Source organism: Marmota flaviventris, chromosome 13 (assembly GCF_047511675.1).
Source record: "Marmota flaviventris isolate mMarFla1 chromosome 13, mMarFla1.hap1, whole genome shotgun sequence".
Classification (NCBI taxonomy): Eukaryota; Metazoa; Chordata; class Mammalia; order Rodentia; family Sciuridae; genus Marmota; species Marmota flaviventris.
This window is the reverse complement of record NC_092510.1, coordinates 94,381,620-94,407,420: the sequence shown is the minus strand read 5'-3', so window position 1 is coordinate 94,407,420 and position 25,801 is coordinate 94,381,620. Positions and strand designations below refer to the sequence as shown.

The following is a 25,801-nucleotide window of genomic DNA, read 5'->3' as shown; positions in this document are numbered from 1 at the left end:
CATGGGATTCCCAATGTACCCAGAAGGCCTGGAAGATTCTGTGGCCTTTTAGAGCCTTCGCCTCAGTTCTACCCTGCCATGGCAGCTCAGCCCCTATCTTGGGTAGAAGGGAGCAGTCATTTAATGAGCACCTACTGTGTGCTGTCCCTCATCTCACTGTCCTACAGGGTTTATACTTCAGGAAGGATAGGCACCTGCCAAGGGCCTTTTCACAGTCTGGGGATGCAGATCCCAACCTGGGTCCACTGGACTGCAGGCACTGGCCTCTTCCTCTCTGGGCTGTCATGAGGTCCCTTTCTCCCCATCTGTCACTTGGTGGCAGCAGTGAGCACAGCCGGCATCTGATGACACTTGCGGTGGCCCAGGCGCTGTGCCTGCCATTTTACCTACCCGTTCTGTTTTCCAATATGCTAATCAAAGCCACTTCCATAGGTGGCAGCCCAAGATTTCAGATGAGGAAACTAAGGCATGGGAGAGCGAAGTGGTTTTCCCTAGTCACAATGGGAACGCTGTCCTGACCCTCCTCCACCAACTTGGTTAGTTCATCTGCAGAGCCACGCTTGGCCTAGCCAGTGCCTCTGTGCAAATTAGAAAAGGGCACTACTTCTAGGGCAAGGTAATAAGGGCTTTTATGCCAAGATAAAGGGGTCCCTCTCCTTGGTGCCTGTAGAAGTGCAGCAGGCCCCCAGCTCCTGCCCCTGCAATGTGCAGTGTTGGAGGAGGAGACTGTCTTACTCAGATTGTAATCTGATGTGTTGATTTGGCTCATGTAACTGAGCCAGATGAGATGAGGAAGTGATTGAGTCTGTTCCTGGGGGGATGGGAGAAGGAACAGGAAGGCTTTATAGCTGTCATTTAAATTGGGTTTTGAAGGATGCCTAGGAGTTCACTGGCTCAATGGAAGTTGGGGGCAGTCCAGGGAGATGGAATAGCATGAGAGCAAAGGGATGAGGAGGTCAGCAGGTGTGTTTGACTGGAGAGTGAAGAGGGTTTGTGTGAGGGGGAAGAGTACGAAACAGGACAGGGCTGGAAAGGACTCCTTGGTCCCCGCCTTTGCAGTGTCCACCTAGCCTTTATGATTGGTTGAAGGGACACAGGAGCCTTCTGAAAGAGAGGGGAAGGAGTCAGGGGACACCGAAAACGCAGGCAGTCACGGGCCCCAGGTGCCCTGCCCAGTTCAATTCCACCTCCTTGTTGCCCTGCCAGCCCCCACAGCAGCTCTGATTCTGGCTTGGGGAGGGTGGTGTTGGCAGCCTCTGCCTGGCAAGTCCCAGCCCTGGGTCCTCCTTGGCCCTAAGCCTGGTGTTAAGCCCTAACATATCCACGGCTCCTCCACCTTTCTACCCAAGAAGAGGCCCAGACTTGAAGAAGAATCTTGCCCCTGGTGGCACAGTGGGTGGTGGCCGGGTCTGATTCCACAAAATGACTCCCACCAGACCCGAGGAAGCCCCAGCCTCCTCAGGATGGCTGTGGTTGCCAGAGAGCTCCTCTGAGCAGACTGCCACTCACACCACCTGCAGCTGCCCCCTGCACTACATGGCCAGGAGACCCCAGATCTGAATCATGGAGCATCCTCCTCTGCACAAGACAGGAGAGGCTGGTCTCAGGGCCGAGGTGAGGACCCCAGCTGTGGGTGATAAAAGGCTCTGCCCTGCCAGCGCAGGTGGTTATAAATGTTGACTGCATCCACCCTAGTGACAAGGCTGAGTGCCAAAACCAAAGTGGAAGCTGTTCTCACTCCCTCACTCATCCCAGGGCGCCTAGAATCTTCTCCTGCTCCCCAGACCAGGAGGACCCCCAGACAGGGACAGAAAACATCTCAACAGTATTGTTTATTACCAGACACTGCAGGGCATGTCGGAACCTGGCGACAGGTGGACAGGGACAAATCTCAGGAAGAGGAGACAGTGGGCCATGCTGGGGTTAGCGGGAGCCCCAGGAGGGGTCCACACTCAAGCGGGCTGCTGCTGGGAGTAGCTGATCCACGGCTACTCTTCTGTCACTTGAGGCTGCCAGCTGTGCCTCTTATCCAGATTGGGGGTCCTGGGAGGGTGTCCCCAGGCCAGGTGAGCTGGGGAGGGGCTTGCAGGAAAGCCCCTGGACACTCTCTAGAAACCTGGAAGGAAAGCGGCCCAGTGACCCAAAACCGCTAAGATGGGGAGGAGTCTGGGAAGGAAGGCTGGGGGAAGACCTCGGGTGGGAATCCAGGCTTGGGCCACCCTGGGCAACCTCCTAATGGCCTCTGAGCCTCGATTTCTCACCCTGAGAACACCTGCGTTACCCCGGGCTCCATGGGCTTTCTGGAGGGGCGGGCGGCACCGCGAGGGACGGCACAGCCTCCACTCCCCCGCACACTGTCTGAGTGGGCTGCTGGCTGGGATGAGGGATAGGAGCGGGAGCGTCGGGGGACCAGGCCAAGGTTGGGGTCCGGAGGGTGGGGCCGAGGTGGAAGCCGCTCCGTTGCTACGAGCGGCCTTAGCAACACACATATTCAGCAGAGACAAAGGCGCTGTCACTTGAGCGCAGAGGCGCGCAGCGGCTCTTGTTCCCGCAGATGCGCTGAGCCCGCGGGTGCGGATGGGGGCGGGGCCCGTGGGGCCGAGGCCCCGCCCCTCGGAGCGCCCTGCGCCAGCCCTGCTCCCACTCGACCCGCCTGCAGGGGGCGCTTCCGGCCCGTTTTGCAGCTGGGGAAGCTGAGCCTCCAAGGGACTGATCACAGCTGGAGAGTCACACAGACCTGGGTTCTCTCGTGCTGGGGCTCACACTCATATGACTATGGCAGGGCCTCAGTTCTCCCATCTGTATGGGTGGGCCTGCCCCCAGCTCTGCCTCTGACTCTAGCTAGGTGCTGCTCCTTTCTGTGCCTCAGTTTGCTCAACCGTGCAATGGGAGGAAAGCAGCATAGCCTCTTCCCAGGCCACTGGATTAAAATGAGAAGATGTCTGGGGTTTGGTATGGCACTGGGCCCCAGTAAGAGCTCCCCAAAAAAGGCTTCTCACCCCTTGCTGGAAATAGTGTGTGCCAGGTGTGGTAGCCCATGCCTGTAATCCCAGGAACCTGGGAGCCTGAGGCAGAAGGATCACAAATTCGAGGCCGGCCTTATCAATTTAGAGAGGCCCTAAACAACTTAGTGAGACTCTGCCTCAAAATAAAAAAGTGCTGAGGATGGGGTGATGTGGCTCAGTGGTTAAGTGCCCCTAGGTTCAATCCCCAGTATAAAAAAAAAAAAAAAGTGTGAGGCTGGCCAGTGTCTGCCTCGGTTTGTGAGACTGAAGACTTAGAGAGGCTGAGGGAGCTGTACAGACAGCTCCCCTGGGGCCAGCCTGAGCTCCCTGGACCTGGCCTGGGATGTCCCCAGTCTTGCCAGGCTGTCTGCAGGCATGGAGGGAAGCACTGTCCCTCACTGGGTTTGGAAGGGCCCTCAGAGCAGCAGGCTGGGCAGCAGGACTGGGGACCAGGGAGAGTGGACAGAGGGCAGGCTTCTTGTTCACTGCCCCTGCAGGGAGGACCAGGTCTGGGAAGGTTTCCTCCAACCTCACCCTTAAGTGACCCTCTCCCCAAGAGCTCTGCCTTGTCCCTGCACAGTCCAGTGTCCTAAAGGAAGACTCTCAGACACTATCAGGGAATAAAGTGAGGTCAGGGCCCCTTAAATTGTGGAAGGTGGGTGTGGTTGCTTCTCCAATTACTTCTATCCTGGTAAAGTGGGGTGAGGGGGTGTCCAGGCCCAAAGGGGGTAGGGGAACCCCCCAAGGTGGCCATACCTGAAGCCTTGAATGCTGTTAGCTCCACAGCCTGAGGAGAGGGGAACAGGGTGGCCTGGGTTCCTCCTCCCTTCCCCTGGGAAACCCCACCCCCACCCTCAGAAACCTTGGTGACTCCTCCTCCCTCAACCCCAGTGGCCTTGACCTTCAGTTGTGCCACCCACAGGCTGCAGCTCTCTGCTGCTCCAGGGCCTTTCAGCCCAGCAACTGAGGGACAGGACCCCAGGAGAAGCCCCCACCCCACCCTACTCCCTGTGGCTTCCCCAACCCTGTCGGCCACACTTGCTGGTCCCCTGGGGCCAGGCCTGTCCCAGCCTCACCGGTCTCTCAGGTTCTGCAATAGAAGAGAAGGCTGTGGGGATTCTGGGGCCGTGGATCCCTAGTAGGGGAAGAACATGGGATCAGTGCGCTTTCTGAGACGGGAGCAGAAAGCCCTCTCCCTGCTCCCCACGCTGGGTGGGGTCCTCGTTATCTAACAGTCTAGGAATCCACTCAAAGCTTTACCCAGGTTAGTGATGAGGACACTGAAGCCCAAGGGGATGCAGGGGGTTCGCTGGGGGTTGGGACTGGAACGTAGACAGGACGTGAGGTCATTTAACCCATGCCCTGCCTCAGGGCCCCAAGCCCATCCACACACCTGTCTGCAGGAATCTCCCAACACCCCCTGCATGGACACTCAGGTCACCCCAGCTAGTCCCACCCCTCCTCTGGCTGGGCCCCAGGAGTCATGTGTTGGTGCTGGGGATGGGGCCCTAGGTTAGCTAGGTAGCTAGCTCCACAGCTGAGCTACACCCCAGCCCTTGACAAGCCAGTTTAAAGCCATTTCCTGCCCACATTTGTTTGAGGACTCTCCAGGGCCTCCGTTTCCTGTCTTTCAAATGGGCTAATAGGATCTGCCATGGTCACTGTTCTGCCACAGCACGGGGACCACAAGGTGCTGAGATCTGACCTCTGAGAGCCACATGTCTTCTCGGTGGAGTCCGGGGCGCCTCCCAGGGACCTGGAGGCTGCTGGCTAGAGGGGCCCGAGCAGGTCCCACAGGAGATGGTGACAGTGGTGGGCCCGGCCTGCCCCACAGCGAGCGCCGCTGCTTTCTTCTCGGTCATCCTCTGCAGGGCGCTCCGCACCTGCGGGGACGCGCAGAGGTCAGGCCCCAGACACCTACGCCCCACATTGGGCCTGTAGGGGAGGGTTCTGAAGGTCCCACAGTGACCCGCCTCCCTGCAGCCCTAGGACCCAGACTCACCTCCCCATTGTAGGCAGCATAGACCAGGAAGATGTAGGGCCCCTGGGGACAGACCCAAAATCAAACCCTGAGACACCGCCCAGCCCCACCCCAGCCTGGCCTCCTGCCTTGTGGTCCCCAGGTCACAGCAGAGACACACACACAGACGTCAAGCCCTATCCCCACACCAGGGGGGACTGTGTCCCAGTCACTGTCCTGAGGGCAGAGGTTGTGCCTAAGACAGAGGCTGGAGGTGGGGTGACAGGAGCAAGACACAGCCAGGAGACGGCATGAGCAAGAGCCCGGGCTCAGAGCTGGTCCTGCCCCCACATCGATGGAGAGGGAGGGATGCGGCCACTCTGGAGTCAGGAGTGTGCAATGCAGGGTGCCCCTGGGTGTGGCCCCCACCGACCCCTAGCAGTGCCCACTTTCTGTCCTCTCCCTCTCCACTCCTGCCTGGCAGGTGGTGGAGTCCCAAGGCCCAGGGGAGAGGACAAGAGGGCTAGCACCCCCAACCCTCCCTGCCTCAGCCCCCACCAACATGTCAGTTCCTATTCTGGATCATTGGCTGCCTTCCCCAAATTTGAGTTCCAAGGGAACAAGTAGAAGGCCCGCACGGGGCACAGGTGGGTGAGTGACTGAGGCAGGGCACCCTCCCCAGGAGCATGCCTGGGCCCATCTGTGGTCATGCCTGACCACCCCAGTGTTGAGAAGCCACACTCTGGAATCAGGCCCCAGGGCTGTTCCCTGCCTGACAAACCAGCTGTCCCCTCTGGGTTCCTGAGTGTCAGAGCCCCAGTCCGGATGGGCCAGAGCCTAGAGGTACCTGGAAGGAATTGAGGCCCACAGCAATGTAGGCCCAGACCGGGCTGAGATGCACCAGGATGCCGACCAGCCAAGTTAGGCCCAGGATGGGCAGAAGGACCAGTACTGGTTTCACTGTGGCCCTGTGGGACAGTGGGCAGGGCTGAGGGGGCTGGGGCACTCCCTTCAGGGAGGGTAGCACCTGAGAAGTACCTGGAGACGGGTGGGACATGTAGACAGGGACCACAGCACAAGTAGGACTTGGGGGTAGCTAGAACCTTCTGGACTCTGCTGCCCCTTACCAAATACCCAGAGGTGGCATGAAGGACAGATGGTGACACTGGAGAGAGAGGGTCCCAGAACCAAACCTGGTTTGAACAAATGGGGGCAGATACCCAGAAGGAGACCTGGGCAGGGGACAGGTGCACAGAGTCCAAGGGGCTTCCCTTTCTCTCTCCAGGAAGACCTCGGGCTCTGGGCTTTTTGGGGTCTCCCTGACTTGGCTGCCTGCCCTTGGTGGAGAAAGAGGAGGGGAAGAAGGCAGGGGCCCCTTCCCAGCAGGAAGAGCGATAGGGTTCTTGACAAGGGTAGGGACCCAGAACTTCACCTGAACTTGAACTTCTGGGGGTTATCTGATTCTGGGGTCCCTCACCTTGTCCCTAGAAGGCTATCAGTGCCTTCTGCAGACAGGGAGCCCCAGGGCAGTGGCTGGTGTCCCACTGAGTCACTCTGGATCGATGGCCATCCTCACATGACATGCATGGGTGTGTGTGACACGTAAGCAAGGACACGTGTGCATACCTGCGGGCACACCTCACACCCACACAGCCACACCCCCAGGGTGCACACACATGCTCACACCAGCGGGCCTCGGGCGGCTCTGCTTGTCCCGCCACCTTCCCAAGCTGGGCCTCACCACATCTGTATCTTGATCTGCTGCCGCAGGCCAGGCTGCGGGCTCAGCATGCTGGCACGGCGGCGGGCGCTGGACACGGTGACCATCACCACGCGGAACAGGATGTAGGTGTTGGCCTGGAGACCTAGCGTCAGTGGGAGAAGGGGTCCTCTCATCCTGAAAGCAGCCCGCCCTTCACACCCCCCCCCCCAGCTCACCAACAGCACGAGGAGTACCGGCCCCGCGAAGGCCCAGATGGTGTCTGTGTGCACATCAAGCCAGCAGTGTCCGGCGGCCACATAGTCATGGGGGCTCGTGGCCATTGTGATGGCCACGATGACCACAGGCATGCCTAGGGAAAGGAGGAGTGGGTCTTCTCTGCAGGGTACTGATCCTTACCCCCAAGCAGCAGCCACAGCCCTGGTAGCAACTGCCTGGGGACACTGGGGAGACTAGGGAGCAGGGCTAGGGGCTGGCACTGTTGGGGTGGCATTGGAGCCATGAGTATTTTGGGAGTGGGGAAGCTGAGATCGGGTTGAAGGCTTAGGTCTGGGAGTTGGTGCAGGTTGTGGATTGGGGGCAGGGCTGGAGGTGGAAGCTGAGGTTGTTGAGGTGGAGGAGGATTAAGAGGAACAGAGGCGCTGGGGTTGTGGCTCAGTAGTAGAGTGCTTGTCTAGCATGAGTGAGGTGCTGGGTTCAATTCTCAGCACCACATAAAGGTCCATATATATAAAAGAGGAACTGGGGTAGGGTAGAGAACTGAGAAAACTGAGCTCTTATCAGAGATCCTTACTGAATGATGCTGGGTGCTGAGTGTTGTGGGGAGCTGGGTGCTGAGTGATGCTGGGTGCTGGGTGGTGGCAGGCACCAGGTAGAGATGGGCCTAGGTGGTACTGGGCATGAGGTGGTGTTGAGTGGCAACAGAGGCTGTGTGGGGGCACAGCTGGGAAGAACAGAGCAAGAGTGGAGAGTGGGGGTCTCACCCCAGCCTATGACATAGTAGAGCCTCATCTTGGGACCTGGGCGCATGCTCACGGCTACCACCTTGTTCCATAGCAGCAGTCCCTCCACCAGCATCCAGGAGAATGCCACCAAAAAGAGAAAGTGCATTGCAGCTGTGACAGCCACACATGCCACCTGTGGGAGGGTGGAGTGTCCCCAGTGAGGTCAGCTCTGGCACAGCCCACCCTGGGTCCCACGCTCGTGCCTGGCATTACAACCCAAACAGGGGTCAGTGGGCGGGGGCCCCAGGCAGGCCTTGGGCTCCACCACCCAGGTCCTTTCCTCTCTGGGCCAGCTCTTCCCCAGGGGAACACAGCCAGCTGAAGATGTCAAGGGCGGGGGACAATCCAGAAAGGGCCCCAGTTGCTTCCCTGGGCCCCCGAGTTTGCAAGTCCATCTGCTGCCTGCCCACCTTGTTGTCCTTTGCCCACTCACTGGCCATGAGGAAGCCCTCAGCAGAGGCCAGGGAGAAGGTGAGGTTCTTGTGGACTGTGGTCCTCTCTGACTTGGGGACCCTGGACAGGCAGAGGAGTTGGTAACAAGGACAGCACAACAGTCCCCAAGCGCTCTCAGACCCCATCCTGCCAGGTCCCCTGCGGCTGGGCTCATGGAGGCAGAGAAGGCGGCTCTGCCTGGGACCCAGCAGGCCCCAAGGGGAGACCTCCCACCAAGGTCACTGGGAACAGGAATGGACTGAGAGGCCGTGCAGGCCCATGAGGGGTGAGGTGCCAGGAGCTGTCCTCACCCAGCTGCCAGGAAGAGCAAGAAGGTGGTAGCAAGGGCGCAGAGGGACACGCCACAGCCCACAAACGAGAGGGTCCTCAGAAGTGACTCCTCCTCGGGGCCTCTCTGTGGGGAGGGACAGAAAGGACACTGTTGCCACCCGGACGAGAACAGACTCTCCCAGCACCAGCCTTCAAGGTCCAGGCTTGCACACAGTAGGCCCTTAATAAGTGAGCATGTGCACACGCGCCTCTCCTGCTGGTTCTCTATCCTGGCCCCATACGCCCAGGTCCGCCAGCGTGGAGAGCGCTGAGCTGGAAGCAGCTGACGTGCCCACGGGGAGGGGGGGATTCCACAGGAGAGACAACTCGCCATGGGTACCGCGGGATGGTCACTAAGAATGGGCTGTGGCATAAGGAAAATTATGTCATTTTCAGGAAAATGGATGGAACTGGACACCAACATGTCACGTGAAGTAAGTCAAACTCAGAAGGTCAAGGGTTGCGTGTTTTCTCTCCTATGCGGAAGCTAGAGAGGTAAAGAAAGGTGGGGGCGGGTCTCATGGAAATCTAAGGGACATCAGTAGAGGAAAGGGACCAAGGGGTGAGAGGGGGAGGGAAGGGGGAGAGCTGGAGTGATACTGGCCCCATTATGTTGTTATGTTGATGATCGTGTGTATGTTCAGATATGTAGCAACAACCCCCACCAGTATGTACCCCTGTAATAAAAAAAGGAACAGGGCTGTGGATGGGTTGTTTGCGACATGGAGGAATGTCCAAGCTCTGTTTTTATAGGAAAAAAAAATGTGTTGATGATGTCTTTCTAGGGTATTCCCAAAACTCCAAGTGACCCGGCCTTCCAGAGGCTCCAGCCCTATCCAACTTGATCTCCTAGCAAGTGACCTGGGAGTCCTTTCCAGCTCCATGGAGCCCAGCCTCTCGGTCTCCTGGAGTTTGTTCCCCCCAACCTGTCACGCTGGCACTCAGGGACTCGGGTGTCTCTTGGCCAAGCCTCCTCTTACTTCCGCCTCACCAAGGCCCCTGGCTTTGCCCTCTGGCTCTGCATCTCCAGCAGAGACACTCGACTGAACACCAGACCCAAACCCCTTCGAACCCACCGGCCACTCCCATCCATTACCCACCTGTTCCCTCTCAGGGCCAAGCCCCCCCCATTCCCAGTGGTCCAGACTTTGTTTTTGTTTTTTGGTACTGGGGATTGAACTCAGGGGCACTCCACCACAGAGCCACATCCCAGACCTTATTTTGTATTTTATTTAGAGACGGCTCTCACTGAGTTGCTTAGTGCCTCACTGTTGCTGAGGCTGGCTTTGAACTTGCGATCCCCCTGCCGCAGCCTCCTGAGCCACTGGGATTCCAGGCGTGCGCCACTGGGCCCGGCCAGACTTTAGTCTTTGACCTGCCTTCCTCCCTCTGTCCAGTGGGGGTCCCCTCCTCCCTGTGCTTGGGACCTCTCCCCCTGCCCTTCTGCTTCATTCCTGTTCATCCTTTAAGACGCCCTGCTGCCCCTCCCCGCTGCACTCACCTGGATGTCGTACACCTGCAACAGGACAGCGAAGCTGGTGCTGTGGTTGCAGAAGCAGGCAGTGGAGTCCTGGTACAGGGAGAGCACGGAGCAGCCCGCGGTGGCCCAGGAACCCCCTGTGTGTGGGCTTGGGGGTGGGGAGGGAACAGAGGGCTGTTGAGACCCAGTGGACATGGGGGGGCTCAGGGAGCAGGCAGGGGAGAATGTGCTTATCCATCTCAGGGATGGTAGGGGGACAGGCTGAGACCAGGGATCACCCTAATGACCAAGCAGGTGTCACTGCTTCCACTCCCTCAGGTAAAGGTGCAGCACGGGATTTTGGTGCTAATCCCTGCAGCCTCCTCTCTTCTCAGTGACCTCGGGCCTGGCCCCAAGTCTTACACCCATTTAACAGACAAGTCTCCTCGGCACCTCACAGGGTGAGTGTGGCCTCCCTCCCACACCTCCCACGACGGGGAGCTCACTACCCACTGGGAAACGCATTCTCCTGCCCCAGCTTGCCCTGGAGCTGGGTGGGGCCTGGAATCTCCCCACAAGGCAGTTTTTGGAGGCCCCAAATTACACTTGGGTCCTGCCTAATTTGCAAGCAGAAAGAAAAGTCTCTTTCTTTCTTTTTAAAGACTGTATTTTAAAAACGTGGAAGTGGACACTCACCTGATGCTGAAGTTCCAGAAAGCACAGACGGGCTCCACCAGCTTCTGAGGGAAGGCCTGGACGGGACACAGGGACGGGGCGTGCATGAACACGTGTGGGGCACAGGGCCCAAGTGTGTCAGGAGGGCGAGGCCAGAAGGATGGAGCGGGACAGCAGGTGCTGAGGACTCTGTGTTTTGGGGACCGAGGGCTGTCCAGTATGGAGAGGAACACTGGTGCAGGGCAGAAGGGAAGGTGCGGTGGCCATCCTGGGGAGCAGGTCACACCGGTGACTCCTCCCTCCCAGGGTGCTCCGTGTCTGTCAGATCAAGGGGTCTCTATTTATTGATGCAGAAAGACCTCCATGATTTGTTGTTCAGTTAAGAAAAAGTTGCAGAACATGATGCAACCCGGTGTCATGAGCCCACCTTGGGACAGAATTAAGCTGTGCGTCCTGTGAAAACACACAGCTGATCTAAGGGTGGTCAGATCTCGATTGCATTATAATGAACATGTTAGTTCTTGTGAAATTGAACAAGGACTACAATATAGTTTTTTTTCTTTCTTTCTTTTTTGGCACTACTGGGGGTTGAACTCAGGGGTTCAACCCTTTTATTTTTTATTTTGAGACAGAGTCTTGCTAAGTTGCTGAGACCAGCCTTAAATTTGTAATCCTCCTGTCTCAGCCTCCTAAGTAGCCGGGATTCAGACATGTGCCACCAGGCCAGGCAACAATATAGATTTTATAAGATGTCAATAAGCAGTAAAAAGCTATCAGGCAGCTTCTGGTATTAACCCTAGTCCAAGCAGTAAGGGCAGTCTGCTTGGGACTTGGGCTGTTTGTCCTGACTGGGAAAGGTAACAGCAATGTCACCTCACTTGGTGTTTTGCCAAGCACTTTCATGTCCTTAATTTATTTGATTGTCACAGCAACTTAGGAGATAGGATAAGAATATGTCATTTCAGATGAGGAAACCAAGGCTCAGAGAGGGGGCTTAGTTTGCTCCAGATCATACGGCATGGAGCTGAGACAGGGCCTCGGCTTGATCAATGGCCCTTTTCCCACTTTGTGATGAAGGCTCCAGAGAACTTACTGTTTCCTGGGTTGACTTGACTAAAGTCTCATCCTGTGTATCCATTCATAGTATTTTTCCTTGGACCAAGAACACAAATCAAGCCACCCTATACTTTCAGAAATGGGTTCTTATTGTATGACTGGTGGCATTTTCAAGGGGTGCAAACTGAAATATAAATGTAGCTGTGCACTCAAAAGTCACAAGACTTGGGCTGGGGTTGTGGCTCAGCGGTAGAGCACTCGCCTCGCACGTGCGAGACCCTGGGTTTGATTCTCAGCACCACATACAAAAATAAATAAGTGAAATAAAGGCATTGTGTCCAACTACAACTAAAAAATAAATATTAAAAAAAAGGACAAGACTATCTGTGTCTCATGCCCCACACCAGGAAGCAGTCACCAGAATCAAACTGACTATGAGAGAAGATGTGTGCAGGGTGGGGCAGGGCTCGTGGGCTTAGGGGAGGATCATGCTCACTTTGGACCATTCCCTGTAGAAGAGAGTGGTTGTGGGTTCTGAACCCACAACAGCCCAGGCCTCCCCATGCAAGGATTGAGCAGCAAGTGACAGGTCAGTGAAGGGCCACCTGTGACGGAGACAATGCAGAAAACAGCTGCAGAGAATGACAAACCAACCCACAACCACTGGCTGGCTCCGTTGAGAGAGCAAGTCCTTGGTTTTGCAAAAGGAAAGAAATATTCATAGTGGACCTTTTCACTAAGATGGCGCCTGAGGTGGAGAAGGGCACTCCTCCCTCTCGAAGGCAAAGACAGTCACACTCTGAAGGCCAAGAAGGCAGTGCCGCAAGGTATCCCCAGGCACAAAAGAAGAGCTGCATATCTTTTGGCAGCCTGAGACGATGCCGCTTTGGAGACAGCTGACATCCTCAGAAGAGCGCTCGCCAGAGGACCCAGCTTGACCACCATGCAGCCTCAAGCTGCCCTGACCACAGAGCCTTCTGCGAAGACGAGAGAAGACAACAGACACTGTGCTCACTGTGAATGTCAAGGCCAGCGAGTGCCAGATGGAGGTGAAGCTCTGTGACAAGGATGTGGCCAAGGTCAACATCCTGGTCAGGCTGGCCTGATAAGGTGTGTGTTCCATCAGCTCCTGATGATGACATGCTCTGGATGTCACCAACAAAATGGGGTCATCTAAACTGAGTCCAGCTGGCTGATTCTAAATATATATTTTTTCACCTTTAAAAAGTAATTGTGTTGTGGGCTGGGGCTGGGGCTCAGTGGCAGAGTGCTTACCTAGCATGTGTGAGGCACTGGGTTTGATCCTCAGCACCACATACAAATAAATAAAATAAAGGTCCATTGACAACTAAAAAAAATTTAAAATAATAATAATAATTGTGTTGTATGCCCAGATAAAGATTAAAGGTAAATACACCAAAATGTTCATACTGGTTATATCTGAGTAATAGTGTTTAGTCGTCTTTATCCTTTTCTACATTTCCCAAACTTGCCAAAATGAGGATATTTTATTTTTAAGTCATATTAATAAAATACATAAATATAATCTCAAAAGTTAGTCCTTTGAAGATGGTTAGCAGGTGCAGGAGGATAGTTGGGTAGGAATGTAGGTGGATAGGAATACTAGAAAATCTAATGTTTTATGTAGCATAGTAAGGTAACTATGATTGACAACAATCATATTATAGTAAACTACAGAACACATTATTCATGAACATAAACTCAAAAATCATTAACAAAATATTAGAAATTTAATCCAACAATTATTCAGAGGATAATACACCATAACCAGGGGGAGTTGATCCCAGGAATCCAAGATAGGCTTAACATTTGAAAATCAACTGATGCAATTTACTGTGTTAACCTAATAAAAGAGAAAACCATAGGATCATGTCAAAGTTGGAAAAGCATTTGACAAAATTCAGAACCATTCCTGATAAAAATTCTCAGCAAGCCAGAAAAGCAGAGAAATTAGTCCAATAAAGGGCATCTATAAAACCTCATAGCTAACATCACACTTACATGGTGAAAGACTGGATGCTATGCCTCTTATGATGGGGAACAACACAAGGATCCTGACCTCACTACTGTTATTAACACTGAACTAGAAATTCTTGCCATTGCAATAGGACAAGAAAAGGAAAAATAACATAGATTGGAAAGGGGAAAACAAAACTATCTTTGCAGACAATAAGATCAATATAAAAAATTCCAAGGACTCTAGAAGATAGCTACTAGAAAGGCAAAGTGAATTCAGCAAGCTTTCAGGGTACAATGATATTGTGCCAATTGTATTCCTATATAAAGCAATTGTGTTCTATATACTAGCAATAAAGGATTTAAAATTAAATTTTAGGGCTGGGGCTGTAGCTCAGTGGCAGAGCACTTGCCTAGCATGCATGAGGCCCTGGGTTTGATCCTCAGCACCACTGGGCAACTTAGCAAGATCTTGTCTCAAATAAAATAAAGGCATTCTGTCCATCTACAACTACAAAAACCAAAACTTTTAAAATTAAATTTTAATTTTAAAATTAATTTACAATTAAATTAAATTAAAATTAAATCAAGGAGGTGTAGCTCAGTAGTATAGCACCTGCCTAGCATGTGTAAGGCTCCAGGCTTGATCCCCAGCACTGAATAATGAACAAATGAATGAATGAATAAATAAAATAAAATTAAGAAAACAATTCACATCTAAAAATATGAAATACTTTAGGATATATTTAACAAGATATCTTCAAGAGCTGCACACTAGAAACTGTATATCAATGCTGAGAGAAATTTAACCTAAATAAATAGAGGGTTAAGCCCTGATCATGAATCAGAAGACTCATTACTAAGATGCCCGTTTTCTCAACTCAATAATATAGATTCAATGAAATCTCAGTCAAAAATCCCAAAAGATTTTTTCCATCAATAATGACAAGCCAATTCTAATATTTTTTTGGAAGTGTAAACATCTTAGGATAGCCAAAGCAAATTTGAAAAAAAAAAAGTTGAAGGGCTTCTATTACCTGACTGTAATTTATTCTTCAGACTCATTAATCAGGACAGTATGGGATTAGTGCAGGGACAGACGTACAGTCAATGGAACAAAACAAGGAGCCCAGAAATAATCTACACATATCTGGACAATCTATTTTCAACAAAGATGTCAAGATAATCAATACGGGATAGAATCTTTTCAACAAATGGTATTGGAACTGGATGTCCATAAGGGAGACATAAACTTTGATCCTTAACTTGCTTAATAAACAGAAATTAACTGAAATAAAAGACCTTCATATAGAAGCTACAATGATAAACTTCTTTAAAAATATCTTTATGACGTGAGGATTAGCAATGCTTTCTTAGAATACAAAAGCATGAAGCTGGGTGTGGTGGCACACTCCTGTAATGCCAGTAGCTCGGGAGTCTTTATAGGCAGGAGGATCACAAGTTCAAAGCCAGCCTCAGCAAAAGCAAGGCAGCTCAGTGACTCTGTCTCTAAACAAAATACAAAATAGGGCTGGGGATGTGGCTCAGTAGTCGAGTGACTCTGAGTTCAATCCCTGGTACCAAAAAAAAGCGGGGGGGGGGGGGACAAGCTGTATACTAGGAGAAATATTCACAAAACACATATCTGAAAAAGGATTTATATCCAGAATATATAAATAAATCTTATAATTTGATAACAGAACAAAAGATTTGAACATACATTTAACAAAAGATATATGAATGCTCAACATGTCTATGAAAAGATGCTCAAAATCTTTGGTCTTCAAGGAATTGCAATCTTAAAACATAATGAGGTATCAATATATAACCAGGAAGAAGGCTGACAGGTTGGGCGCAGTAATCCTATCGACTCAGGAAACTGAGGCAGGAGGATTGCAAGTTTGAGGCCAGACTGGGCAACTTATCAAGATCTTGTCTCAAAATAAAAAGTAAAAAGGGTTGGGGGTATGACTCAACGGTAGAGCACCCCTGGGTTCAACCACAGAAAGAAGAAAGGAAGAAGGGGAAGAAAAGATGTTGGCCAAGATGTGGAAGAAATGGAACTTTCATATTGCTGATGGGAACATGAATGGCACGAACACTGGGGACAACAGGTTGACAGTCTCTTAGCAGGTTAAGATGTGTTTATCATGCAACCCAGCAAGTTGGCTTTCTGGAATGTACTCAATAGAAAGAAATCTCATGTTCACAAAAAAATACCTGTATGTGAGTCCTTATAGCAGATTCACAGACAAGAGCTCAAATGGGAAAACAAATGCTAATATGCCAATGTGGTAGAATACTACTTAGCAGTAAAAAGGAGAGCAAGGGAAGCCAGACCTCAACACATACAGTGATTGCATTGTATGAAGCTCCAGCAAAGGCAGGCATGATCCATGGTCATGGAAAGCAGAGCAGTGACATCCTGGTATGGACAACTGACTGGCACAAGAGAGGCCCAAAGAAGCCTTTTGGGAAGTTGGAAGTGTTGTGTACCTTGACTGGGGTAGTGGTACAGGGGAACACACGAGGTCAAGGCTTATCAGATTGCATGCTCTATACCCTCCAGCCTCTGTATCCTCAGGTTCAACTGTGTATGGAAAATATTTTTTAATTGCATCTGTACTGAATATGACTTTTTTCTTGTCATTATTCCCTAAACTATACACTATAATAACAACCATTTATGTAGCAGTGACATTGTATTAGGTATTACAAATAATCTAGAAGTGATTCAAAGTGTATGAAAGGATTTATGTAGGTTATTGCAACTATTATTTCAGCTTGAGCTTCCTTGGATTAAAAAAAATTTTTTAGTTGTAGATGGCACAATACCTTTGTTTTATTTTTGTTTATTTTTAATGTGGTGCTGAGGATCAAACCCAGTGCCTCCCACGTGCCAGGAAAGCACTTTACCACTGAGCCACAACCCCAGCCCCCATTCTTGGATTTTGATACATCATCGAGGGGGACATAGAACCAGTTCCTCATGGATGCTAAGGGATGACGGACACTTTAATCAAACTGATTGCTCAAAAGTCTTGGGAGGATATGCAAAAACAGTAAACTGTGGAATGTGTGCGTCCAGAATTACCTGTTGTAAGCAAGGGAGCTTTCTCTGAAATATTCTGATATTTCAAAAGGGAGAAGTAGGTGTCTGGAAATTACATGTGATAAAATCAAAAGACAAGTCTTGGAGATCTTTCTGTGTCAGTTTATAGAGGAATACCTCGCTCTTTATGTCACATCGGCCGACCAGTCCTGTGGGCAGCTCCCTGGGGCTTTCTAAGCGGTGCACTACAGATGGACATTGGAGGTGGCTTGTTCTCTGTGGTGCTGGGGGTGGAACCCAGGGCCTCGTGCCTGGCAAGCAAGCACCCTACCACTGAGCTGCACCCCCCGCGGGGTCTGTTTTCACTCCCACGCTGCACACTGCAGGGAAGACCCTGAACGTCACCCGTGCACACGCTTCAGCGGCTGACCTGCGTGATTTGGTTCTTCAAGTTACACAGCTCTAGAATGAACCCCACCTGCCATTTAAGGCTGAGGCCAATCACATGGCCTCTCCCAAGGGCACAAGAAGCAGCTGGAGGGTGAAATGAACGCTTCTTATCAGAGGCGGCCGGCAGGTAGAGAGCTCACCATCCATGGCTTCCCTTCCCATTCCCTTGAGGACGGCGGGGACCGTTCCCGGGGGAATATTGTTTCTTGGGTGTGTCTAGACCTTGGCTGTTCAATGAACAATATTGGGGGGTTGGGTGGAGAACTGGAGCAAGCATTCCTGGGGGCTTTTCCCCAGAAGGACCACCAGTACCTGGGCCTGGTGCTGCAGGTGAAAGGTCACGGCCGTGCTGACCTCCCCGACAGCGTCCCACACCTCGGAGGAGAGGATGGCTGACCCCACCTGTGTGCTCAGGAACCTGTGGGAGAAAGGGAGCCTTTAGGGTGGTGGTAGCAGGGAGAGGTCATGCCCAGATGTGTGTCCAAACATCTGGGAAAGCCCTGTGCTGGGACTTGGGGTGTTGGGTTCCAGTCTTCCCTGGGGACTCGCTGGTGAGTCCTGTTCCTTTCCTGAGTGTCAACACAGAAGACAGGACCTCAGATATGGGGTGAGCCATGTTGTACCAGTGTTCCCTCCGGCAGGCCCAGAAGGGTGGGGATAGGAAAGGGACCCTGGCCTGCCAAGATCTGCCCACCAGAAGGGGTCTCTGGGTGGGATGGAGGACTGGTCTCCCCTGTGAAGAGAACACAGCCCTCTGGCAGCCTGCTGGGTGGGGCCCACTCACCTCTGCATCCTGTGGGCTTCCTCTGAGCTGTCAGAGGCCTGGGGTTCCAGGGCAGGCACCCCCAGGGCGTACTGGAAGACACTGGAGGTGAACCAGCTGTGGATCATGGTGACTCCAGAGAGGCCTGGTTGAGTGGGAAGGGGACCCAAGCCCCCGCCTGGTGACTGATCAAGCACCAGCTGGCTCTGAGTGTAGTGCTCTCCCACTTTACAGATAGGGAAACTGAGGCTCAAAGGGGTTAAGTGACTTCCCTAAGATCACTTAGCTAACAAGTGACAGAGAATAGCCATAGCCACGCACCTAGCCTTGCAGCTCCAAATCCCTTTGTCCCTTGCCCTAATCTTTGCCCCTTTGTGGGACTAAGGGCAAGTGGGGGGCTCCCTCTACCATCCACCTCTGAGGAAAAAATGTGTAGGGTCAGTGGAGGAGATTCATTTGACACTATGATGTGGTAGATGCTTTCACCCTCATAACAACCCACAAGGCAAGGACCACAGGTATGGGGTGAGCCATGTTGCACCAGCCCCCACCACTGCCACTGCCGCCGCTGCGCCGCCGCCTCCTCCTCCTCCTCCTCCTCCTCCTCCTCCTCCTCCTCCTCCTCCTCCTCCTCCTCCTCCTCCTCCTCCTCCTTCTTTTTGGTACTGGGTATTGAACCCAGGGGTGCTTTACCACTGAGCTACATCCCCAGCCCTTTTTATTTTGTATTTTGAGACAAAGTCTCACTGAGTTTCCCAGGCTGGCCTCCTGAGTCGCTGGGACTACAGGCATTGCGCCACCACACCCAGCTAATAGGGTCACCACAGATAAGGTAACTCATTCGAAGTAGCATGGCTGACAACATCAGAACTGAGGTCTGGGGGGACCCCCGCAGGACCCAGCCACCCCTCCTCCCACCCACCTTTCCCGAGGAGCCGCCTCACTTCACCTGCGGGAATGTGGATGTGGCCGGGCCCCTCTGGATGCCCACCAGGCATTGTGAATATGTAGCCCCCAGCACTGGCCTCTCGCAGGTGTAGGCTCCGCACCTCCAGGCCTAGGATCAAATGGGGCTGGTGGCTGTCCCCACTGGAATGAGGTCTTTCTGACAAGCTGCCCAGCTGGCAGGGTCAGCTTGTCCCCTCCCTGCCACCATTCCATCTCAGAGAGGCTCGGCCATTTTTCCCAGGTACATCGGATTTCTCCAAGTCCAGGAGAGAGGGTCGCTGAGAAGGGGGAGTTCCCTGGGAGTCAGGACCTGAATACCAGTGAGCACCACAAGACACTGGGTACCTGAGGGACAAGCTGGTGCCTGAAGGTCCACTCTAGATGTGCCCCCACTCAATTGACACTCAGACTGTGGACCTGGGCCTCATGCAGAGATGGCTCAGAAACAGCCCTGACACTCAGGGGGTATCAGGCAGAGGGGACAATCTTATAATTACCACAAATGCAAGGAGAGACACGTTCAAGATGCTGGGGTAACTGAGGAGGGGGGAACCATCAAGAGGAACTCAAACTAGGAAAGGCTTCCTAGAGCACTCGAGGCTCAAGCTGGGTTCTGAAGAACACATAGGAGTTTTCTGGGAGAAAAGGCATTTTGGATGGAGGATGCAGCTCTGGCAAAGGCAGGAAAACAGAATGCAGTGTCTGTCAGGGAGGAGAGCTCCCAGGGAGCAGGCAGAGGAGGGTCCTCTAAGCCCCCAGTGGGAGGGTGGGTAGCAGGCTCACCTGCATGATGGTGCTGGATGGACATTCGGGGCTGCTCAGAGGTCAGCACGGTACTCAGCAGGGGTGCCAGGCGCTGCATGCTCGCCACCAGGGCCATAGGTCCACCGACCACCTGGCAGGAAGCCACAGCTCAATTCCTTCTCACATCCCACACCCACTGCCACCAGCCCTGGCCTGGGGTTACCAGGCTCAATGTTCTGAGAGGCGGCCCTGCTCTTCTCAGAGAGGGGAGAGAGCAGGAGAGGGAGGCGGGCAAGTCACGTGTTCACCAGTAACTCCTCTTCACTGCCTGAGCAAGACAGGAGTGAAGACCCCCATTTTCCAGGCTCTGTCTCTTCTCCATCTACCTCAGTGCCTCCAACCCCTAATCAAGGTGGGCTTGAATGCTTCCCCGAATGGGGGGCTCATTATAGGTCCAGGTGACTCATTCTATGGAGCCAGCCTCCTGGGTCATGCCATTTCCACCCTAACCCCACACCTTGGTCCTAATTCCATCCTCTGAGGCCACAGGGGGACCACATGTGCTCCTTTAGCCCCAGAGATTGGCAGGCAATGTTCATGAGCTCTTGCTTCCTCCCTTCTCTGGGTCAATCACTCCTAGGCCTATGGCCATTTTTGCCAGGATGAGGTGTCCATCCGCCTCTCCAACCAGATGGAATCTTTCCTGTTCTCCAGAGTGTTTGCTGTTTTGGCAGACAAGATGGTCGGACCACTCAGCATAGAGGACCTGCCACTTGTGGCGGTAAGCAGATTCTTGGATATGGGGAAGGCCCTTATTGACTAGTGGCTCTTAATCATTTTAAAATACAGACACTGTTGTTCAAGTGGAAGTTCAGCTTATAAAGTAGATGAAAAAGAGGAGCTTCTCCCAAGGGATGGGGAGATGGAGCCTAAAACTGGGTGCCCACTTGAGCCTAAGACTACACAACAACCTGCTAGCAAGGGCAGAACCAGAGCCCAGGCCCCTGGCCAGCCCTGCAGCCTCACCTCACTGAGGGACAGCCACGCTCCAGCCACCTGCTTCTCCAGGATCCGGCTGGCCACAGACACGACACCCCTGCCCAGCTGTTCCCAGGGCCCTGTCAAGGGCTCTGGCTCCCCAGCCCCAAGGGCTGTCACCCTCTTCAGGAAGTGCAGGGTAGCCAGCAGTGCAGCCGGCCCCAGTGGAGTGGTCTCCTCCACCAGGACTCTGTCCAGAAGGCCCAGGAACCTGGAGGCCTTGTCCAGGGTCAGGGCCTCAGGGGCTTCAGAGAGGGGGTCTGGGAGGAGCTGTGGTTAGAGAAGCCAGTTACTGCCTGTCTGGCTGTCACAAGGGATCCCCTAGGGGCCACACTTGGGCTTTTCCAGGGTCTTTTTGGAGGGTGCAGTTCTAACTTGTCATAAGTTTTCAAGGCTATAAAATAGGGAGCGTGAGGAGCCTTAATTCTGAAGAACAGTGGGTGTCCCCTTACAGGTGAGGCAATTGAAATGCGAGGTGACCCACAGTGCCCACAGGCTCTCCAACCTCCTTAGGAGAAGCTCACCACAATGGCGTTGGCCAAAGCATTGACTTTGCTGATAACATCCTGTCCTGGCCACAACCGGACATCCTGCAGCTGCTGATAGGTCTCTGCAAACAGGCAGATGCCAGACTGGGCCTTGGGCAACTCCCCTGCCCAGAGGTGCCAGCTGCTCAATAACCCCCACCCAGGGGGGGAAGAGGAGATCCACAGCTGTGTGTCTGAAGCTTCACACACTGTGTGCTAGATAGGGAAACTGAGGCACAGAATGGCAAAAATCATTTGCCTAAGGTCACACAACTGGGATTCACCCCCAGGTCTGTCTGATCCCGCTGCCCTGTAGTCTAGACTACGAGGAGGCCCTGAAACTCAAAGAATCCTACACTTTTCTGGTCACTGGCTCCTCCTGTTCCCACTAGCTTCATGAGAACCCAGGGGCATAGCTAGGGCGCACCTTTCTGGTAGCAGCAGAGGAAGAGCAGCGGCTGCAAGCAGAACTCGGAGCCCTCGGTGGGGGGTTCTGGGTTCCACGTGGGGCACTCTTCTGAGGGCACTGGCCAGAGTAGGGGAGGTGTCAAAACCATATCCTAGCTTCCTATAGTCTGTGACCCACCCACAGGTGCCGGCCTCGAAGGTGCCTGCACACCTGACCTGGAACCAGGGCGCACTGCTCTGGGGTTAGGGGGCGACGTGAGTCGCCAGGTGAACCCACGCAATCAGGCTACTGGGACTCTGCGGCTGTCCAAGGGTGCATAAGGGCGTGGCCAGAGTTGAGCCAGGGCGGGGTTGGCAGAGGGTGAGCTGGGTCATGCAATCAGAAGGTCGCTGAGTTAGGGGGCGGGCCCAGAACCAACCAGGGGGCAGGGGGTTGAGCCAGCAGAAAGGGCGGGGCCTGGCAGCAAGGGGCGGCCGTGCGCACCCGGACACGGAAGGCGCGTCGGAACCGGCTGCAGCAGTGAGGGTGTGATGTCCAGGGAGCCGGGGTCCCAGACGAAGAGCAGGCCGTCTGGAGGCGGGTCGCAGGCGCGTGCGCGGTGCAGCTGCGCGGGGCTCAGCACCCGGGCCCACAGGTGGAAGTCGGTGAGGTTGCCGCTGAAGGCGTCGCGCGCCGAGAAGCCGCCGCCCGGGGAGTCCTGATCCTGGCCCAGCACCAGGATGCCACCGGGCGGCACCGGCTGGTCCGCGCCCAGTCCCCGCGCCGTGGCGCGCCGCCGCCCGTCAGCAAACAGCGCCCAGCGCCCCCCGCGCTGCTCCCACGTCGCGCACACGTGGTGCCAGCGGCCGTCGGCGCGAAAGGCTGCGAGAAAGGGAGCGTGGTGCCCGCGTACCACCAGCGCCGCCCGCACCGCGCCGCCCGGCTCGGCGAAGGCCCGCAGCTGCAGCGCGTTGGCCAGCGCGGGGGCGGCGAGGGAGAAGATCGCGGCCACTTCGGGCGAGCGGCTGTCCCACTGCAAGTGCGCGCACGCCGTCAGCGCCTCCAGAGCTGGCAGGGGCGTCCGCAGCCGCGCCGCCCTGTCCGCCGTCTTCTCGCCGAACACCAGCGCCACGGTGGTGCGCTCGCCTTGAGAGGGGGGACATGAGGGCCGCGACCTCAATTTCCCAGCTGCCCACAGGGTCCTGCGGGGGGGCCCCAGCTGCGGGGCCCTTCATGAGATCTGGGGTGCATCCCTGCCGCCGGAAGAAAGAAACGGGGCTTCTAACTCCCCAGCCTGGGTCAACCGCTACTTCAGTCCACAGCGAGGACATATGGAGATGTAGCGGGGTGTTGCTCCAAGATCATTTCACAAGTATCGTCACCGTGAGCTCCTATCTCTGAATGTCACCAAAGCTCTCTTCCCCTCCCCCGGGCCCTGGGTCCACACTCACTCCTCCGTGGGGGCCTCCGCAGGGAGGTTTCTCTTTGGCCCAACCAGACCGAGTCACGAAGCCGCGAAGCAGGAACCCCATCTGGGGGCCCCATTGGCAGGTGGCCAAACCGCTGCTCACAAGACTCTTGGGCTTGCCACCAGCTCAGCCGCTGCTTTGGAAACTTGCACACCCCATCTGAAATCTCCATCACCTCACCAGGGGCCAGCGAAGCTGGAAGGGGAGAGGACAGAGGGGATGAGAGAGCATTTTGTGGGCATCTCACACTCTGGGGGATGGGTAGGGTGAAGGACACTGGTGCAGGAGTCTTGCTGGCCTATCAGATGGGGCTGCCCTGGCCCCAGGCCATGCTCTATGACCTGTGTCATTCCCTGCAGTGGCTCTCCAAATCTGTACAACGGGAATGAGATGGTCAGGAGTGAAGCATTCCGCCCAGTTCTTGGTACTGGGGTCTGAACTAAATACCCTCTCCTCCCTTCCTTGGAGTTCCAGGCCAGTGCCACTGGGATCACAGGCAGTTCCTGGGGGAGGGGCTTCAGGGGGGTGATCTCTCTTACCAACCTGCCACCCAAGGGCGCCTTGTTTCACCTGGGGAGTTGGAACAGGTCCCAGAGAGACTCCTGATCTGAGAGAGAAGACAGGTGGGAGCTGGAACAGCTACCCCATTGCCTGTGTGCAATTATTGAATCCCTACTGTGTGCTTCAGGGGGAGCAGTGGAAGCTGCAGGCTGTGCTGTTGGTCTTGGGCAGGGCACTTCACTGCCCTGAGCCTTTCCCCCTTACCAGGAATAAACAAGCTGATTGAATGTGAGAGGCATGCCACCTAGTGTGTGTGTGTGTTTGGGGATTGCCTCGCACATGCTAGGCAAGTGCTCTACCACTGAGCCACAACACCAGTCCTACTGGGTGCTTTTATTTTATTTCTGTGCCGGGGCTTATCTTGTGTAACTTTAAAAAAATATATATTTATTTGTTTGGTATAGTTGGACACAATGCCTTTATTTTATTTATGTATTTTTATGTGGTGCTGAGGATCCGAACCCAGGGCCTCGCACGTGCTAGGTGAGTGCTGTACTGCTGAGCCACAACCCCAGCCCCTGTGTAACCTTTATAGTGACTTCATGGTGTGAAACCCTACAGCTTTGCGTCCCTTTTGACCTCCTTCCCCAAACTCTCCTCCCCACAGAAGCTCAGATACCAGAAGACAGAAGAGGCAGTAACACCAGAGGGCCATTCTGATTCCAGTAGGAAAAAATGAGGGACAGTTGGGATCACAGACCTGGCCAAAGTGGACTGAGAAAGGAAAACACACACACAATGAAATTAGCTTTGCACCCTGCCTTGCCACTCCCTGGCTCTTGCAGGTCAGGGTGCCCTTTGTTTGGTCCCCAGACCCCACTGGGCTGGAAGCCAACCAGTGGGAATGGAGCCCACCCCTGTGGCCCATCCATTAGGGATGACATTTGCTTGCACAAAGGGATGGTCTCCAGGAGTCCTCTCAGGAAGGAAGCTGGGAACTGTAGCCCTGGTGAGCTGGGGAGGGCAGCAGCCATCCACTGGCCAGAAAGGGGTAGGATCAGCTCAGGGGTCCTGCAGGGGGAAGCAGGGAGCTCAGAACCTGTGTTCTCTGGGGTTCCCAGTTTGACATTCAAGGCATCCCCTCACAGCCCCCTTTCACCTTGCTCCCCAAAGTGCATCCTTTCTCCAGACCTTTGTCCATCCCCCACCCCCTTCCCGAATCTGGACTTGCCTCTCTCTATCTCAGCAGCACCTCCTTCAAGATCAAGGTTCAGTCACTTCAGCCACCAGAACCGGGGGCAGAGTCGCGACAGCCCGCAGTGTATTAAGATGTGCACACCCTAATCATGGGGATTCGGGAGTCACTCCTGGCCAGTTGGGGGCTCTGCAGGGGGAGAAGAGCCTCCTGGGTCTCTGCCCCAGTCCTGGCCATGCACAAATGGGTCTCAGAAAACAGTCCTGCCAGCTGGCCTCATGCTTTCTGGGAGTCTGCAGCCACTACCAGGGACAATTCATACCCTTTCTTCTCTTCCAGAGAAAGTCTGTAACATGGAAATCAAACGTGCCCCAGCGCAGAACTTGAGGGCCCCCCTTTTTCGGACTCTGAAAAGCACCAATTGATTGTCACTTTCCCTGCTTTTAAATTGCATCTGCGTCCTCCTGTCCCAGGCCACAGCGGCAAGGAGGGCGGGGATTTTAAGAGTCCGGTTGGTGCCTCATCTGGGCTGGGGCACGGTAGGGGCTCTGTCGCTGGGGCTCAGTAGATGCCCACTCCCCGCTTCATGCTTCCTGGGTCCTGCCCCCTGCACCCCTCGGCGCCGCTGTCCTTGCTCAGCACACACTGACCCCGGAGAGAGGTGCGAAATCTGGCCACCCTGCGCGTCCCCTCTCTGCGAAGGGCCATTGGGGAACTCTCCTAGGCCGGTGGCCTGGGGCAGGAGTCTCCCTCACCCGCTGGTTCCTCCCAGTTCCCAGCCCCGGTTCTCACCCGCTTCGCTGGGCGCCAGGGCTCCTCACCGTCTCGTCTGCGAGTGTGGCTCCCGCCTCCGCTCGGCCTGTCCCCCGCCTGTCCCCCCACCAACTGGGCTGGGAGACCCCGCCCCTCGGCCCAGCCCGAGACCCGCCCTCGGGGAGGGCGGGGTTGGGGAGACTCCTTAGCGACGTATGGACGCGGCCTGTCATCGGTACCTCCCCAACACTCCAGTAAAGTCACCCGATTAGAAAGGGCCACTTTGTGAGACCTGGGTCCAAAATAAACTCGGGGCCATTGGCAGAGTCTTGCCTGGAATCCTGGTCTCCGGGTC

General features: G+C 54.4%; 1 protein-coding gene across 1 annotated transcript; it reads right to left on the bottom strand.

Moving 5' to 3' along the window:
• Window positions 1-4,663: 4,663 nt before the first annotated feature.
• Adgrd2 (adhesion G protein-coupled receptor D2) lies at window positions 4,664-24,352 on the bottom strand. Its single transcript, XM_071600414.1, has 21 exons — window positions 24,178-24,352; window positions 23,541-23,604; window positions 22,980-23,192; window positions 22,033-22,674; window positions 21,568-21,666; window positions 21,138-21,223; window positions 20,602-20,883; window positions 19,615-19,726; window positions 18,806-18,940; window positions 17,905-18,028; window positions 17,433-17,538; window positions 16,058-16,060; window positions 9,953-10,105; window positions 8,433-8,536; window positions 8,100-8,202; window positions 7,669-7,822; window positions 6,904-7,037; window positions 6,707-6,822; window positions 5,813-5,933; window positions 5,008-5,049; window positions 4,664-4,888 (listed from the first exon to the last, which is right to left on the bottom strand). Exons 1-21 carry the CDS (start codon window positions 24,211-24,213, stop codon window positions 4,664-4,666), a joined length of 3,054 nt encoding a protein of 1,017 aa, XP_071456515.1. The 5' UTR covers window positions 24,214-24,352.
• Window positions 24,353-25,801: the final 1,449 nt, after the last annotated feature.